This window comes from Erythrolamprus reginae, chromosome 6 (genome assembly GCF_031021105.1).
Source record: "Erythrolamprus reginae isolate rEryReg1 chromosome 6, rEryReg1.hap1, whole genome shotgun sequence".
In the NCBI taxonomy this organism is placed as follows: Eukaryota; Metazoa; Chordata; class Lepidosauria; order Squamata; family Dipsadidae; genus Erythrolamprus; species Erythrolamprus reginae.
The window spans coordinates 74,657,317-74,676,698 of record NC_091955.1 but is presented as its reverse complement, the minus strand read 5'-3'; the positions used below and the strand labels follow the sequence as shown (position 1 = coordinate 74,676,698).

The following is a 19,382-nucleotide window of genomic DNA, read 5'->3' as shown; positions in this document are numbered from 1 at the left end:
CTCACCTACAAAAAGATATTGACAAAATTGAACAGGTCCAAAGACAAGCTACAAAATGGTGGAAGGTCCTCAACATAAAACTTATCAGGAAAGACTTAATGAACTCAATCTGGATAGTCTGGGGGACAGAAGGGAAAGGGGGGACATGATCGAAACATTTGAATATGTTAAAAGGCTAAATAAGGTTCAGGGGGGAAGTGTTTTTAATAGGAAAGTGAACACAAGAACAAGGGGACACAATCTGAAGTTAGTTGGGGGAAAGATCAGAAGCAACGTGAGAAAATATTATTTTACTGAAAGAGTAGTAGATGGTTGGAGCAAACTTCCAGCAGACGTGGTTGGTAAATCCACAATGACTGAATTTTAACATGTGTGGGATAAACATATATCCATCCTAAGATAAAATACAGGAAATAGTGTAAGGGAAGACTAGATGGGCCATGAAGTCTTTTTTTGTCGTCAATCTTCTATGTTTCTATTGTCTGGCTGACGGGACATGGAGAAGGCCGATTCTGTGGGACCTAACCAGCTGCTTGTTTGTTTGTTTGTTTGTTTGTTTAGTCCAATACACAATGAGGGTTTTAGTGGGTATATATATATATGTGTGTGTGTGTATGTATGTATGTATGTATGTATGTATGTATGTATGTATGTATGTATGTATATACAAATAGTAAAATACATGATGAAGGTTATAGAGGAGATACACATAGTAAAATATATCTAAGAAAGAATAGAAAAGAAGATATAGTAATAGTAATTAAAATGGCTCTAGCTCCACTTGATTTCTTGTTTTTTACCATTTTAATTTTTTTTTGCAAAGATTTGGAGAAAGGAACTATAGGAAATGTAACAAAATCCTAGGCATTTTTCCAGTATCACGGAATGGGATGTTACTATCTTTCTGTTATGTTCTGCTGATTGACAAAGATGTAATTTAGGAAGGTAGATGCATTCCAACTTCCTTTCCTTTCCTTCTGTTTCCTTTCTGACTTACTCCCTTCTGACTTACCTCCAGCCATCTCCCAAACACAGCACTCCAATATTCTATATGCTCCTTTCCTGAGATGTACAAGTTGTTTATAGGGATTTTTTCCCCTTTCCAATGCAGATGTGTTCAAGGTAATCTTTAATAGCTAAATTTTGCCACTCATAAAAGTAGCTTTTTAGAAACATATCTGGGTTTATGCAAATAAAAGGATTATTGCACAGTGCCTATTATACACTTTATTAAACTGAGTTTATTTTGTGGATGACAATATTTAGGCCCATATTCAAATATTGACTCTCTCAGCATTCACGGCAGTATCTTTAGTAAAGAGAGAAAAATGGAGAAAAGGAATACAATTAAAAGTACAAAGGCATTTCTTTTCATCATTGATATTTAATTTTTCTGGCATGTAGATAATATTGACAAATCATTGAGATATTAAATTTTGGGCCCGTAGTAGTTTCCACATGGGAGTTAGGAATGGGTGGCCATCAACATGTTCTCCCCAATGTATCCAACTTTTCCTTTTTAATAATAATAATAATAATAATAATAATAATAATAATAATAATAATAATACATTGATACCTCGTCTTACAAACGCCTCGTCATACAAACTTTTTGAGATACAAACCCGGGGTTTAAGATTTTTTTGCCTCTTCTTACAAATTGTTTTCATCTTACAAACCCACTGCCGCTGCTGGGATGCCCCGCCTCCGGACTTCCGTGGCCAGAGAAGCACCCGTTTTTGCACTGCTGGGATTTCCCTGAGGCTCCCCTCCATGGGAAACCCCACCTCTGGACTTCCGTGTTTTTGTGATGCTGCAGGGGAATCCCAACAGGGGAATCCCAGCAGCGCAAAAACGGGTGCTTCGCTGGCAACAGAATTCCGGAGGTGGTGCTTCCCAGCGAGGGGAGCCTCAGTGAAATCGCAGCATTGCAAAAACACAGAGGTCTGGAGGTGGGGTTTCGAGGACTTTGGTATTTTTGTGAGGCTGCGATTTCACTGTGCTCGCTTTGCTGGAAAACCCCACCTCCGGACTTCCATTGCCAGCGAAGCGCCCGTTTTTGCGATGCTGGGATTCCCCTGCTGGGATTCCCCTGCAGCATCACAAAAACACATAAGTCCAGAGGTGGGGTTTCCCATGGAGGGGAGCCTCAGGGGTATCCCAGCAGTGTAAAAACGGGCGCTTCGGCTGGCAAAAGGGGTGAATTTTGGGCTTGCACGCATTAATCACTTTTCCATTGATTCCTATGGGAAACATTGTTTCGTCTTACAAACTTTTCACCTTAAGAACCTCATCCCGGAACCAATTAAGTTTTAAGACAAGGTATCACTGTAATAATAATTTATTAGATTTGTATGCCCCCCCTCTCCGAAGACTCAGAGACTTTTATGAGAAGTAAAGGCAATTGAGGAGTTGATTGGTTTTCCTAAGAGATGTTAGCTTGTTTTATGATGGATCCCAGTCTTCTATGGCCAGCAACACATTCATTATAGTGGCAAGATGATTCTTCTGCAAAAATGCTGGCTTCAATATCAGACACAGCATGCATGAACCACCATTGTACGCACCTTTTTGCAACTTTGTGCATGCACAGAGGCAGTATTGGGCTGCTGCCCCCAGAGGGGGGTAGTATGTTTATGCATTATTTATTGAATACTTAATACTTTTTTATTGTACTTCCTTCTCTAATACCTTAGTATGATCCTTAATTACTTTTAAAATAGGAAATAATTAAATGTTTTACCCATAAATGCTTCAATCATGTAATCATTATAGAGAAATAATAATAATAATAATAATAATAATAATAATAATAATAATCTGAACTTTTGTAGCAATTAAAGAAAATTGAGCTATTTGCCTAATCTGTTACCACATTGAACCTTGTGGGTTCAGTACAAAACCTTGAAATGTTACTGTGCTCCTCAACAAATCATGCGGTCTATCATTTGTCCTTTTTGTGGCTATTCAAATAATGTGACTCAATCAACTGAAAAAGAGTCTTATCTGAAAACTTACCTTGGTCAGTTAGCCATGCCCACTCAGTCACATGACCTTTAAGCCACCACCCCTGGTCATGTGTTTGTCAAGCCACTCCCACCTAGTCACATGGATGGCAAGCCACTCCTACCCGGTCACATGACCATCAAGCCACATCCACACAAAAAGCCACGCCCACAGTGTGGTAGTAAAAACGTTGGCAGCCCATCACTGCACAGAGGGTTTAAAAAATGGTGACGTCTGGGTGCGTGGGTGGGGCCTCATACTGACGCTGCTACCAGTCTCATCCAGGACACTTCTCTGCATGTACAGAAGCGCTGCATGCATGAGCAAGCATGCAACGAGATTTACAACCGACTACTGAGACATCTCATTATCCAAACTAGGTAACATCATCAATGCTAGCACCTAGTTTGAGTAATGAAATGACTCTGCAAGAAAACAAACAAGCTCAGAGACCGCCAAGAACCCCCATTTCAATCCTGAGCTACAAATATTCTTCTTTATTCAGGTAGTCTTTAATGCAGTGAGAATTTATTTTATTTATTTATTTATTTATTGGATTTGTATGCCGCCCCTCTCTGTAGACTCGGGGCGGCTAACAACAATGATAAAAACAGCATGTAACAATCCAATCCAATACTAAAATAACTTAAATAACACTTATTATAAAAACCAAACATACATACAGACATACCATACGTAAATTGTAAAGGCCTTGGGGGAAAGAATATCTCAGTCCCCCCCATGCCTGATGGCAGAGGTGGATTTTAAGAAGTTTACGAAAGGCGAGGAGGGTGGGGGCAATTCTAATCTCCAGGGGGAGTTGGTTCCAAAGGGCCGGGGCCGCCACAGAGAAGGCTCTTCCCCTGGGTCCCGCCAAACGACATTGTTTAGTTGACGGGACCCAGAGAAGACCCACTCTGTGGGACCTAACTGGTCGCTGGGATTTGTGCAGCAGAAGGTGGTCCCTGAGATAATCTGGTCCGGTGCCATGAAGGGCTTTATAGGTCATAACCAACACTTTGAATTGTGACCGGAAACTGATTGGCAACCAATGCAGACTGCGGAGTGTTGGTGTAACATGGGCATATTTGGGGAAGCCCATGACTGCTCTCGCAGCTGCATTCTGCACGATCTGAAGTTTCCAAACACTTTTCAAAGGTAGCCCCATGTAGAGAGAATGCCAACATTTACTATACCTTCCATCCTGATTGAAGGTGCCTCTATGTTCTGATCAAACCTTCCATCATTTACGCTCCAATAGTAAGGGGAGATGTTGCAAATTTCAGAGAAAAAAAGAAGGGATGTTTTGTTTGTTTTCTTTTTCAGTTGGGATGGTCGAAGAATAATTTTTGTTTGGTTTCATCTTGACCATTGCACAGGAAAGGGAAATGCCTGGTTTCTAGCCCCTCTGAGAGATATCCTGGTTGACACAGGATAAGAGGAAATAAATTACAGTGACCCCCCAAAGTAATGTGAGCTCTGTAAGAACAGGGGTACAAGAAAAACAAGCTATGTATAACATCAGTTTCTAAGTTCCTAGGATTTGTACAAGTAATCAGGAAATACAAAGTGTGTGTGTGTGTGTGTGTGTGTGTGTGTGTGTGTGTGTGTAAACATATTCTTCACTGGTTACTTAATGAAGCGCTCACAGAATTGGACCTACTTATCATTTTAATAGAATTGACCGAACAAAGAGCAAATTGAATATTGGATGATTTTGCTTATGAATGTTGGTGTTATTTATTTGGTCATGAAGCTCTGCCAACATTTATGATTATTTATGAACTTATTATTTATGAACTTATGGCTGTATGACTGTAACTTGTTGCTTGCATCCTTAAATTTTTATTAATATTGATTTTTTCCTCATTGCTTATTTGACCCCTATGACAATTATTAACCTCATGATTCTTGACAAATGTATCTTTTCTTTTGTGTACACTTTCTTTTGTGTACATATGCACCAAAGACAAATTCCTTGTGTGTCCAATCAAACTTGGCCTATAAAGAATTCTATTATATTTCAGGGCAAAGATATACATAGTTCATTCAGTATGGAAGAGGACAAATACTTTTTCAAAAATTGGCAACTGTCACTGTTTGCAAGTATCCAACACCATGTTCCAGAGCTGTCTGTAATCCAGTAGAACGGGAGTCCACCAATATTTTTCTAGATAATTCATTCTACTCTATACTCTTATTGCTAGGACAGTTGGAACCTATTTTCCTGTTATCTAAATCCAATATTTTATAAACTGCTCATGGTTTCCCTCTTGTGCGACATCCTTTCAGGTACGTCACTCCCTCAGCCTCCTCTTTTCAAGGCTTAATATTTTGAGATATTTCCACCTTACCTAATAACATTTCATTTACTGTCTACTCTACTCATGATTCCTATTGCATTTCCCTGAAACCTATTTCAGTCTGACTGAATTTTTTTTTACAGCAATCTATCTTCAAATATTCTAATTTATTTTCCAGCAAGAAACCAAGACTTCAGTTTGTACCTTACACTAAATCATGTCTTTCTATTGAATAGCCACAATTGGCAGCAGTCACATTCACTTAACTAATAAGCATGATTTATAAACTGCTACAGCTGTGTTAATGAAATCAGAGTGAAGCATATCACACATGCAAGTGTGCCCATCCCCATAATTCAATGCCTGGGGAGGGGAGAAACAGCTTCCTCTGCTCCCTGGAGACCCTCCAGAGGCCAGAAACGGCCTGTTTCCCAACTTCTGGTGGGCCCAGTAGGCTTGTGTTTCACCCTCCCCAGGCTCCAAAGGCCTGGAGCTGGGGGAGGGTAAAAGTGCCCTCTCCCATCCCCCTGGAAGGGCTCTGGAAGCCAAAAATGCCCTCTCGGACCCTCTGTGCAAGCCAAAAATTAGCTGGCTGGCACATATGTGCACGTTGGAACTGAGCTGGGGCAACAGACTATGGGGCAACAGACTATGCCATAGGTTTGCCATCACTGGTTTAAGGGATGGAACCAGATAATATGTGGTTCTGGCTACTTAATACAATACCTACTCAACACAATGAGATTTACTTTTAAAGAAACATTTATGAGATCAGACATGCAATTATTACTCTACAAACCAGATGTTGGATCAAGCTTTCAAAACCAATCAATAAAAGATCACCAAAAGAACAAATACTGTCTATATTTAACCAAAATATAAATTACATTTCTCCCACCTCTGGAAATTTTCTCCTCAGGTATTTAGAGCTTCAACTAGGGGAAAATAGGTTTTTTTGACTGATTTCCATTTAAAAAAGATTTGCGGGTGAGACTTTTGTGTCCCAAACTAGTGTCTGGAATGTTATCTTCTGTGAGTGACATATGGTCATCTGTCCTTGAACTCTCCTGTCAACAACGGCAGAAACTGGGAAGGGGGAAGTTGATGGCTGAGAGTTGATAGAGTGAAATAAGGCAGGATGCCAGTTAGGAAGTGTTAACCGGGCTTGCTGTAAGCATTTTTCACAATCCCATGTCTTTGGGGTAGCTTTTCCTGTCCAATATCAAGTTTCGTGTGGTCTCTATTCTTTGCTCACTGCAGGAGAACAAGAAAAGGAATGTGTGTGGTTTGAATAATCACTAGCTGCTGATGTGGAAGAACTGAGCAAAACGGCGCCTTGGAATGATCTATGAATGCGTTGTTGACAGCCATTTCTTCTTCATCATGAGAAAGCAATTGCCACTTGCAATACTTCTATCGTTTGCAATGACAAATGCCATCAGTCTTGAGGAAAGTACTCAACAGGTAAGAAGTATTTTACATTGTGGTGATGGCAGAAGCTTGTGTGTAAATTCATATCATCTACCCCAAGTAGTCATACAACAAGGACATTGGGGTGAATTTTGAACATGATTCAAGAGTTCAGGCTTGGAATGTCTGCCCGATAAATCAGAAGTAAATTATTTAAGTCAGAATTTGTCTTTCCATTTCTGCCAACGTACTGGGTTGTTTAGTTAATTTATAATTTAGTTATATTCCTTTGGGGATAGGTATTCTTAAACAGAATTTACTTCAAATAAAGACTCAAAGGTTGGGCTGTAAGGCAAGTTGGATGAGCCTGGTTTATGATGTCTTCAGAGAAGTTTGATGCGGAAGAAATTTCTCCTACAAGATTCGGAGGACTTATATCTGAGGTGGTGGAAGGGAAATGAATTCAATGCAAAAAGCTATTTCCTTTCTCAAGCAAATATCTATTTATCTATCTATTTATCTATTTATCTATCTATCTATCTATTTATCTATCTATCTATTTATCTATTTATCTATTTATTTATTTATCTATCTATTTATTTATCTATTTATCTATTTATCTATTTATCTATTTATCTATTTATCTATTTATCTATTTATCTATTTATCTATTTATCTATTTATCTATTTATCTATTTATCTATTTATCTATTTATCTATTTATCTATTTATCTATTTATCTATTTATCTATTTATCTATTTATATTTATCTATTTATCTATTTATCTATTTATCTATTTATCTATTTATCTATCTATTTATCTATTTATCTATCTATTTATCTATTTATCTATTTATCTATTTATCTATTATTTATCTGTTTATCTATTTTTTTATCCCCAGAAATTATATCCCAATCTTATACCTTATATTTTGATCTATGCCAAATTAATGAAAAACACTAACTGAAAAATTACAGGAAAAAAAATCACAAACAGATGAAAAATATTTTCTGTCTTTGTCTTAGCAAGAGATTCAGCCAGAAGACATAACTGGCCTCTTTTAAGTTTTGTGATACAAGGAAGGATGTTTTGATGCAACAGAAATGTTGCCCCATTTAAGTGTGGCTCAGAGAAAGGAAATAATTTCTGGGGGTAATTTTGTCATGAAAAATAGCCTCCCCTATTGGAGAAATATAACCATTTTCAGTGGCACATTCTATGGTTATGCTCAAACTAAATTGCCATAATGTCCTATTCTTGGGGCTGACCTTGAAGACTACAGATATTTCAATTTATGAAAAACACAAATGAGAACTTGATTCAAAGATTAAAGCAATTGTATGAACTGTGACTTTATTTCTTGGACCAATGCGATATATTATTATTAAACGTTAAACCCTGGTTAATTTGGAGTTACTTCATTTGAGTGTTTCTTTAGGCTATCATCATACATAGCATCATACATAGTAGAACTGACTAGAAATAATGCAGACAGGATCTTTTTTGAAGTGTATCAATCTTTCTGGAACAGATTCTCCCAGAAAATGCATATTATGGAGCCTTCTTTTCTTCCTTCATCCCATAATGGAGCAATGTTGTACATTGTTGCTGCTCTAAACTATTTAATTTAAAAAATAATAATAATAATTCAATATTCAGTGTCATCATTGAAGTCATCTATAAAATGAAATAGAGCATTGGTGTGTCAAACTGCTATTAAAAGAACAGTTATGCTCTATCAAGAAATATTTCATTAATTTTCCTATCTCTTTCTTTCTTACTGCCCTTCAAGGAAGGACGGAGGTGCGATGAGGATACAGTGTTTACCACAAAAACAAAATGTGGGGCTTGTTCTGTTAATTATAAAATCCGGTGTCCTGAAGGTTATATCAAAATTAGCAAAAGCTTGGGGAGACGTGGCTGCAGGTAATACTTACGTTAATCACTGATAGAGGTTTTCTACTCTGAAAGTTAATTACTTAAAGGGCTATTTGAGGGGGGCTGATCACATTAAACTCTGCTTTTTACAGTATTCCTATAAATATAGGCCAGTAAGGGGCGTATATAAGGGCACTGGTGTGCCTTTCGTCCCCTGTCCAATTGTCTTTCCTATATATTTTCTTTCTTTCATACATACTCTCCTCTAAGTTCACTTTACCCTTATATATATTATACTACATGTCTATTTTTCTTCCTATGTATTTGTGTATTGGACAAATGAATAAATAAATAAATAAATATATTGGGCACATATTGAACATATACACAAACTTGCAGATCCTATATTTCTCTCTTCACATTTTTATCTGAAGTATATATGATGAATATGTGTGGAAGTGAAGATGGTTGAATGGACATTTCTTCTATAGATGCACAAAGAATTCCTTTGGGCCTTCAGGACACCCCATATTTCTAAGCCTCGTAAAAACAGAGATTGAATCCTACCAGTGATGGGCTGCCAAAATTTTTACTGCTACACTGCGGGTGTGGCTTGATTGATGGTCATGTGACCAGGTGGTGTTGTGATTCAGCCTGAGGCTCCTCAGGGACCGGCTGGATCTCTGCCGGATCCATGCCCAGAGGAGGAGGACAGTGAACAGGTGGGGGAGGACCAGGCAGACGGGGGAGAGGAACGTCAGGAAGAGGAGGAGGGAGAGCAGCCTGAGACCCCCGGGGGGGGGGCTCTCCCCAACTAGTAGCCTGGATTCATTGGATGAAGACGCACAGGCTATAATAGACATGAGGCAGCGACGAGCAGCTCAAAGACGGGGCCAATTAGAAAGGTATTTCCATCCCTGAATTGGCAACAGCTGGGTTTGGGTGTGGTTCTCCTCAGCAGGGTTGAAAAGGCAGGCCCACCCTTACAGTCTTGTGGAGAGTTATCAATTGGGAGTCCTGTGACCTTGCTTTGATTCTCGGCGTCACTGATCTTGGCTTGTGGCCTAGAAGTCTGGAAGACTTGGGGGAGGCGTGGGTTTTATTATCTTCAGCGTTGTTTTTGCCAGCAAGAATCCTGTTTTATTGCCTGGCCTTCGTGAAACCTCTGTGAAGCTTCATAGTGTTCCTGTCTGTAAGAACAGTTTTTGTTACCTGTGTTTGCTTTGAATTATATAAACTGCTTTTGCTTTTTACCAGTGTGTCTGGATACTCTTTTTGGTTGGTGTTGGCGTCTGGGGGGACCAAGACAGAACAGGTGGGAGTGGCTTGACAATCATGTGATGGGGTGTGGCTTAAAGGTCATGTGGCTGGGTGGGAGTAGCTTACCAACCAAGATAAGTTTTCAAATAGATGCTTGGACTCTTTTTCAGTTCATTAAGTCACATTATTTGAATAGCCACAAAAAGGACAAATGATAGGCAGCATTATTTGTTGAGCAGCACATTTTAAGGTTTTGTACTGAACCCACAAGGTTCAGTATGATAGCAGATTAGGCAAGTAGCTTGATTTTCTTGAATTGCTTTAAAAGTTTAGTTCTAGATAATGATTAAAATGTTGAAAGCCAGGTCCCTTGTCTCTTCTACTAAGAGAGGAGCCCTAATTTTTCCCATAGACATTGGATAGATATCTGTCTCTTCTTTTACCACACACACTTCTTAAATGACCCAATTTCATTGCATTCAATTTTTGATGTTTGTCCTGACCAGGGGTGCGTTCTGGCTTACCTCGCTATCAGTTGGTTCCTTGCTGCACACACTCATACATGCTCAGTGCTAAAATCCAGCTTCTGAGCATGCTCAGAAGCAAAAAAACAAGATGGTGGCATCTAGAGAGGCAGTTCAGGGGTGTGGCAGGCCTGGGCTACTGCCAGTTCTAGAGACCCAGGCTGCCAACTTACTACCAGTTCCATTGAACCGATCAGAACCAGCAAGAACCTACCTCTTGTCCTGACATAGTCAAATTCTCACTTGTATATAATAAAGTGGGAAGAAGCATGCTCCTGTACAAAACCATTTTGGTTTGGTTCTGCAACCCAACAAGACCGACAGAGACTTCGGAGGATAATCAGAACTGCAGAAAAAACAATTGCTGCCAACCTGCCTTCCACTGAGGACCTATATATTGCACGAGTCAAAAAGAGGGCAGGGAAAATATTTACTGACCCCTCGCATCCTGGACATAAACTGTTTCAACTCCTATCCTCAAAATGTCGCTACAGAGCACTGCACACCAAGACAACTAGACACAAGAACAGTTTTTTCCACGAACACCATCACTCTGCTAAACAAATAATTCCCTCAACACTGTCAAACCATTTACTAAGTCTGCACTACTATTACTGCTGTTTTTTCCCCATCATTCCTATCACCATTTCCTCCCACTTATGACTGTATGACTGTAACTTGTTGCTTGTATCCTTGAGATTTTTTTAATGTTGATTGTTTCCTCATTGTTTATTTGACGCCTATGACTATCATTAAGTATTGTACCTTATGTATTGTACCTTATGATTCTTCACAAATCTTTTTCTTTTGTGTACATTGAGCAAATGCACCAAAGACAAATTCCTTGTGTGTGCAATAACTTGGCCAATAAAGAATTCTATCTATCTATCTATCTATCTATCTATCTATCTATCTATCTATCTATCTATCTATCTATCTATCTATCATCTATCTATCTATCATCTATCTATCTATCTATCATCTACCTACCTACCTACCTACCTACCTATCTATCATCTATCTATCTATCTAATCTATCTATCTATCTATCTATCTAATCTATCTATCATCTATCTATCAATCAATCCATCAATCAATCAATCAATCTATCTATCTATCTATCTATCTATTGATCTATCTAATCTCTCTATCTATCTATCTATCTATCTAATCTCTCTCTCTATCTCTCTCTCTATCTATCTATCTAATATCTCTCTCTCTATCTATCTATCTATCTAATCTATCTATCTATCTATCTATCTATCTAATCTATCTATCTATTTTACTTCTTTTGACAAAACCCTTTCTTTATATACAGCAGATATTATCCATACTATTGCTCTTCCATTAAAATAAAATATTCCCCAAGTGGAAATCAAGAACCTTAACAAAGGTCTACATCTTTGTCCTGTAGGTACCAGTTTCAAACCGGCTCTTTATCTATTTCTTTCAATGGTTGCCAGCATACCTGTAAGCGGACTTTGAAGCAGCCACAATGTTGCTCAGGATACTGGGGACAAGACTGCCTAGGTAAAAATATTCATCCTTGTGATATCTTATAATGTTTTTTTCCCCTTGCTTTCATAAATGAATTCCCATGCTTTATCTTTTATTGATTGATGCATTAGTTAACAGAGATGTTCATGATTTATCTGAAAATATTTTGCAAAGAATCATGCAGAATATTTTTTTTCCTTTATTGAAAAGACATATCAGGATAATAATTACATATAACACAAAGCCAATGAAAAGTATTTAAAATACTTTTTTAAGGGGAGGAGGTAGATCTTTCCTATGAGGGTTGGACAGCCTATTGTGGAAAACTATGGTCAAAATATTTGTGAACTACATTATATTTTAGGTTATCATGTTTCTAAAATGTTTTTAACACTAGCAGTATTCTTAACCTTAACCTAACAACTTTGATTTGGAACATACTGAAACTCCTGGTTCATTAATTTAAATTAAATTTTGTTTTTAAAAAATGCAGCTCTTTGCAATACATTTGTACAGTACCTATAGTCAAACCTTAGTTTGAGACCAGTACTTCTGGTATTTTATTCATAAACTAATGGTTATACTGGTGTCCCCAAACTTGGCAACTTTATTTTTTTTTTTAAACAAAAATATTAAACAGTTTTAAAACAACATTCAAATCACACATTTAAAAACAACATAACAGAACAGAACCAAAAACATAACCACAACACCATACACCATAAAAAATTCATTTTACATCATACCATATCGGTGTACGTGCTATTTTTTTATATCTCTTACAATAAGGGTTAGGTTAGGTGATTATAAAAAGGTGGATTTTGTGCAAATAAAGACCACAAGTTGCCTTTGAGTGAACCAAAAGGGAAAAAATGTAACAAAAAAAATATTCCAAAGATTTATATTTTATATTAATCCCTCTTGTTCATAGTTCAGAATTTCTATCATGCTGGAGGCGTCTGTAATATGGTAAATGATTTAGCTTTACTAGATAAATGGTCAAAGCAATGGAAACTGCAGTTTAATGTTTCCAAATGTAAAATAATGCACTTGGGGGAAAGGAATCCTCAATCTGAGTATTGCATTGGCAGTTCTGTGTTAGCAAAAACTTCAGAAGAGAAGGATTTAGGGGTAGTGATTTCTGACAGTCTCAAAATGGGTGAGCAGTGTGGTCGGGCAGTAGGAAAAGCAAGTAGGATGCTTGGCTGCATAGCTAGAGGTATAACAAGCAGGAAGAGGGAGATTGTGATCCCCTTATATAGAGCGCTGGTGAGACCACATTTGGAATACGGTGTTCAGTTCTGGAGACCTCACCTACAAAAAGATATTGACAAAATTGAACGGGCTACAAGAATGGTGGAAGGTCTTAAGCATAAAACGTATCAGGAAAGGCTTAATGAACTCAATCGGTATAGTCTGGAGCAGTGTTTTTCAACCAGTGTGCCGTGGCACACTAGTGTGCCGCGAGACATGGTCAGGTGTGCCGCGAAGAAGGAAGCTCAGGTTCTGGTCTCACAACTTTTTGCTGAGAGAGAGAGAGAGAGAGTGAGTGAGAGAAAGAGTGAGAGAGAGAAAGCAAGTGAGAGAGAGAGAGAGAAAGAATGCAAGAGAGAGAGAAAGAGATAGAAAGCAAGAGAGAGAGAGAGAAAAGGAGAGGAAGGGAGAGAGAGAGAAATGAGGAAAAAGAGGAGGAAAAAAGAGAAATGAGAAAACGATTGAGACAGAGAATGAGAGGAAAGAGAGAGAAACAAAAGAGAGAGAGAGAGAAGTGACTCTTGATTTAAAGCATATGATAAAAAGCACCCAAAAAATAAGAGAGAAAACCCCCCAGCCCTCACCTGTTTTTGGAAATGGTTCAAGAGTATGTATACACACACACACACACACACACACACAAGAGGGGTAGGAGACAGGGATGGAAAAAGAGAGGAGAGTGTCTTAGAATGTCGTTTTGTGTCATTTTGGTTGGTGGTGTGCCCCAGGATTTTGTAAATGCAAAAAATGTGCCGCGGTTCAAAAAAAGTTGAAAATCACTGGTCTGGAGGACAGAAGGGAAAGGGGGGACATGATCGAAACATTTAAATATGTAAAAGGATTAAATAAAGTTCAGGAGGGAAGTGTTTTTAATAGGAAAGTGAACACAAGAACAAGGGGGCACAATCTGAAGTTAGTTGGGGGAAAGATCAAAAGCAACATGAGAAAATATTATTTCACTGAAAGAGTAATAGATCCTTGGCACAAACTTCCAGCAGACATGGTTGGTAAATCCACAGTAACTGAATTTAAACACGCCTGGGATAAACATATATCCATTGTAAGATAAAATACAGGAAATAGTATAAGGGCAGACTAGATGGACCATGAGGTCTTTTTCTGCTGTCAGTCTTCTATGTTTCTATGGTTCTATGCATTCACGGGCTACTTGGGAGCAAATGTTGCTCCATTCAGTGAAATTAATTCTATGTAGGATTCCCATTTTCACACTTACATCAGCAGGCATTGGCTTCTGTTCTTAACATTACAGAGAAAAGTCTAGCATTCTGCGAAACCCAAAGAAAAAAAGGAAATCCTTTGTTTTCCAAGAAACAATTGTAGAACAATGGAGTAATAACACGAAAATACAAACTGATAAAGAATTGCTCCTGGTGCAGCTTCCCAACAAGCGACAACAAGGGAAACAGAAAACCACTGTCAGCAGTTCTTTTTTTTAACAATTATTTGATTTCATTATTCCAGCTGCAATTTACATTTGATTTTCAAACAGAAAGATACTTGATCGTTTGGTTGAATCAAATCAGTGGAAATTAGTTCTCAAAGAGAGACCTCACCTCCAAAAAGATATTGACAAAATTGAACGGGTCCAAAGACGGGCTACAAGAATGGTGGAAGGTCTTAAGCATAAAACGTATCAGGAAAGACTTAATGAACTCAATCTGTATAGTCTGGAGGACAGAAGGAAAAGGGGGGACATGATCGAAACATTTAAATATATTAAAGGGTTAAATAAGGTCCAGGAGGGAAGTGTTTTTAATAGGAAAGTGAACACAAGAACAAGGGGACACAATCTGAAGTTAGTTGGGGGAAAGATCAAAAGCAACATGAGAAAATATTATTTTACTGAAAGAGTAGTAGATCCTTGGAACAAACTTCCAGCAGATGTGGTAGATAAATCCACAGTAACTGAATTTAAACATGCCTGGGATAAACATATATCCATCCTAAGATAAAATACAGAAAATAGTATAAGGGCAGACTAGATGGACCATGAGGTCTTTTTCTGCCGTCAGACTTCTATGTTTCTATGTTTCTAAGAACTAAGAAGGGTTCGATCCTATTACTTCATGGGTGTTAAACTCAAGCCTTGTGGGCCGTATCCAGCCTGTGGGGTGCTTAGATCTGGCACACGGGGCTTCCCAGGAAAAAGTAAAGGAATGGGCTGCATGCTGCCCTCCCAAACACTCTTTTCACTGGCAGAGGATTGCAGGAGGTTGCCGCAGCTGAAAACAAAGCTCGGTAGCCAGTAATGGGTTCTAAAACCCGCTACTACCAGTTCGCACATGCGTGCGACGCTTCTGCGAATGCACAGAACTGTCCTGGGAGGGTGGGCAGAGCCTCCAGTCGTTGGTGCTACCGGTTCTAAGAACCAGTTCAAACCAGGAACAACCCACAGCTATTGGGAGCCCGTTTTCGCTGGCAGACCACTTAGGCCACCATTGGTGCCCCTGACATGGGTGATGTCAAGCTGGCCACGCCCACCTTGGCCACACCTACCCCAGTCCCCAGAGGTCAAACACAACCCTGATGTGGCCCTCAATGAAATCAAGTTTGACAACCCTGTAATAATTTATCTTTTAGCAACTTTTGTGTCTAAAATCAGATCCTATAGAGGATTGAAAGTGTGTGGGGTTTTTTGCTTTTAATTTCAAATCCAGTCCTGTAATTAAACATTTTCTTTGTTGACTAAGTTTTTATTTTGGTTTATTTTAATTAGTTTGCTCTTAAAATTGCTTAAATTTCAGCAAAGTAATGTACCTTTTGCACTGTCTGAAAGAAACTAAGAAAGGCATTAAATGCACAATATTACACACGCTTTTAAATTTCAGGTCCTAATCTCTGAATTTAAATCCCTATTGGTTAGAGTATAATCTTAAAGCTATATAATTTATATTCTAAGCATATATATGGTATAAATGTTGATCACCTCAATGGGGTTTAATTCTGAATACAAATTTATAGTTGGTTTTGAGGGAATAAGATATATTTGATTAGTGCATCACAGGTTTCGGTGAGAGGCGTGGGTGCATATACGGTCAGGGGCTCGCGGTGTCTGCCCAGATTCTAGGGCTTCCTGGACATCAGGAGGCTGTGGCGGAGCCGAGGGGGAAGTGGAAGGCTCACCGTCCTCTTCCTCGGCGACTTTTCTGCTCTGGACAGGACGAGGGGAAGCAAGGCAGGCCTCTCCTTTCTTCTCCTCCGGATTCCTGAGCACTTTCAAGGAGGCAGCTGTGGCGATCAAGGGCATCGATGCAACAAGGCTTCACTGTTTAACATTTCTCACCTGATCTCTGCCTTCAGAAGACCCTTTAATATTTCAAAAAAGCTTCGCGTCCCTACGTGGTTTTTCATTTATCGTGGGTGCTCTTGGAACCTAACCCCCAGGATAAATGAGGGATCACTATAATGGCTTTTGGAGACTAAAGAATAAAAGCTTGTTGTCCATTAACCTGAGGTTACACCTTGCTAAAATAATCCTGCCATGATAGATGGCAAATTAAAATGAATTTAACCAAGCTAGTAATATGGTTAACTAGCAAGTACTCTTCCTCTACGGAATTTGCTTTCAAAATTACAATGAAGCAACTATGACTGGCTCACTGCCTAGAATCCAAGTCTAATAATAATCAACAAATCTCATTTACTGACCATTTTCAGAGTGTCCAGGTGGACCATCAGCACCCTGCAATAACAGAGGACGTTGTTCTCAGGGTATTTGGGGAAATGGAGCTTGCACTTGCCAGGTATGTCTTTGTAATTATTTTAAAAGTAATTACCTGAGGACCCAGTGTTGGGGGCAATATTTACATTGTAAACCGCTTAGAGAAGGCTGTAAAGTACTGTAAAGGTTGGTTATTACCTTTAAAGCCCTACATGGCATTGGGCCAGAATACATCCAGAACCGCCTTCTACCGCACGAAGAGCCTTCTCTGTGGTGGCCCCGGCCCTCTCGAACCAACTCCCCCCAGAGATTAGAATGGCCCCCACCCTCCTTGTCTTTCGCAAATTACTTAGGACCCACCTTTGTCGCCAGGCATGGGGGAGTTAAGTTATCCTTCCCCCTAGGCTGCTACAAGTTATGCATGGTATGTTTGGTTTTTTTATAATAAGGGTTTTTTAGTTGTTTTTATTAATTGGATTGTTCATGTTGTTTTACCACTGTTGTTAGCCGCCCCGAGTCTGCGGAGAGGGGCGGCATACAAATCCAATTAATAATAATAATAATAATAATAATAATAATAATAATAATAATAATATAAGTCTAAGTGCTGTTGCTGTATTTAACATTTTCCTTAAAAAATAAGGGCTTATTCAAGACTGTTTTAAAGAAAATGAAGGCATGTGCCAACCATACCTCTTCTACTAAAGTAAAAATCTAGATTTCATCCTGATTTAAAAGAGTTGACCAAGAAACAGGGAATACATTGCCTGTGTAATATAAAGTGTGAATTTGACTCAAAATGCTATTAAATTGTTGACTGCAGTTTTCCCTTATTGTAATGTATAAAGTGATCTATTGGCATTATCCCAGTAATATTTTTTAGCAATAGATTCATGCAATAGATTAGATTATAGGTCATAACCAACACTTTGAATTGTGACCGGAAACTGATCGGCAACCAATGCAGACTGTGGAGTGTTGGAGTAATATGGGCATACTTAGAGAAGCCCATAATTGCTCTCGCAGCTACATTCTGCACGATCTGAAGTTTCCGAACACTTTTCAAAGGTAGCCCCATGTAGAGAGAGTTACAGTAGTCGAGCCTCGAGGTGATGAGGGCATGAGTGACTGTGAGCAATGACTCCCGGTCCAAATAGGGCCGCAACTGGCGCACCAGGCGAACCTGGGCAAACGCCCCCCCCCTCGCCACAGCTGAAAGAGTTGTGTTTATTGTATAGAATGGACTTTATTTGTTTTAAAAACTCTGGATTGTCATTTTTGGTAAAGTAGTTTGAAGTTGAATAAACCAGAGGTCCCCAACCTTTTTTGCACCAGGGACCGGCTTTCAGCTAGACCAGTTTTCCATGGCCCGGTGGGGGGGGGGAGCTAGCTGTCAGCGGCGCCGTAAAAGGGGCGATCAAGAGAGGAATGGGTGAATGAATGGACGGAGGGTGGGAAGGAAGGAAGGAAAGAGGGAAGGTACAGGAACAGAAGAAGGGTGCAAAGAAGCAAAGAAAGGTGTGAAAGGGGAGAGTAAGAGAGGAAGGAGTGAAAGAAGGGAATGAGGGAGGAAAGAAGGGAGGAAGGAAAAGGAAAGCAAGAAATGGAGGGAGGAAAGGAAGGGAGGAAAGGAAGGAAGGAAGAAAGAAGGAAAGAGGGAAGGGACAGGAACAGAGGAAGGAAGCAAGGAAACTTATGAAAGGGGAGAGTAAGAGAGGAAGGACTGGAGGGAGGGAGGGAAGAAGGTAGGAAGGAGAAAGAAAAGAAATAGAGGAAGGAAAGGTAAAAGAGAGAAAGAAAAAGAGCAAGAAAGAAAGAAAGAGAAAGAAAGAAAGAAAGAAAGAAAGAAAGGCAACTTCAAAGAAAGGCTCACTGAGCATCTCTCACTCTCTCTCTCTTTCTATCCCTCTTTCTTTCTTTCTCTTCCTTTCTCTCTCTCCTCTTCCTTTATCTCCTCTTTCTCTCCCCCCTCTCTCCCCCTTTCCCTCTCTCTTTCCCTCTCTTGCTATCTCTCCCCCCTTTCCCTCTCTTTCTCCCTCTCTTTCTCTCTCTCCCCCCTCTCTCTTTCTCTCTCTCTCCCCCTCTTTCTCTCTCTTCTCACTTTCTCTCTCTTGTTTTCTTTCTGTCTCTTTTGCTTTCTCTCTCTCTCACTCTTTCTCTCTTGTTTTGTTTCTCACGCTCTTTCTCTCTCTTGTTCTCTCTCTCTTGCTATCTCTTTCTCTCCCCCCTTTCTCTCACTCTCTCTTTCTCACTTTCTCTCTATCTTGCTGTCTGTTGCTTTCACTCACTCTCGTTCTCTCTCCGTTCTTCTCAGCGGTGACGCGCGCACGCCCTGCCCGCCTCACATTTGCCGAGAGGACTTTCGCCCCGGGCTCTCAGCAAGGGGGTTTGCATGAGAGGCGGGGCCGGCGGAAGGTGATATTCAATGTCGGGGGCGCACGGGCGGTTTTGCGCGCGCTCCCTATCTCCCTGCTAGCCCACTCGGAATACGTATTCAAAATAAGAAAAGCCTTTGCCGGTGAAGGCTTTTCTTATTTTGAATACAGTATTCCGAGTGGGCTAGCAG

The 19,382-nt window shown here is 39.5% G+C and overlaps 1 protein-coding gene across 2 annotated transcripts in view; it reads left to right on the top strand.

Moving 5' to 3' along the window:
* Positions 1-6,559: 6,559 nt before the first annotated feature.
* The window catches only part of STAB2 (stabilin 2), a 142,823-nt gene continuing 130,000 nt past the window's right edge, over positions 6,560-19,382 (top strand). For both annotated transcript variants that reach the window (XM_070756273.1, XM_070756272.1), the window contains exons 1-4: positions 6,560-6,773; positions 8,514-8,647; positions 11,798-11,913; positions 16,813-16,898. In XM_070756273.1, coding sequence (XP_070612374.1) covers positions 6,651-6,773; positions 8,514-8,647; positions 11,798-11,913; positions 16,813-16,898 — 459 coding nt within the window. In that variant the 5' untranslated portion in view covers positions 6,560-6,650. The remainder of the gene's footprint in view (positions 6,774-8,513; positions 8,648-11,797; positions 11,914-16,812; positions 16,899-19,382) is intronic.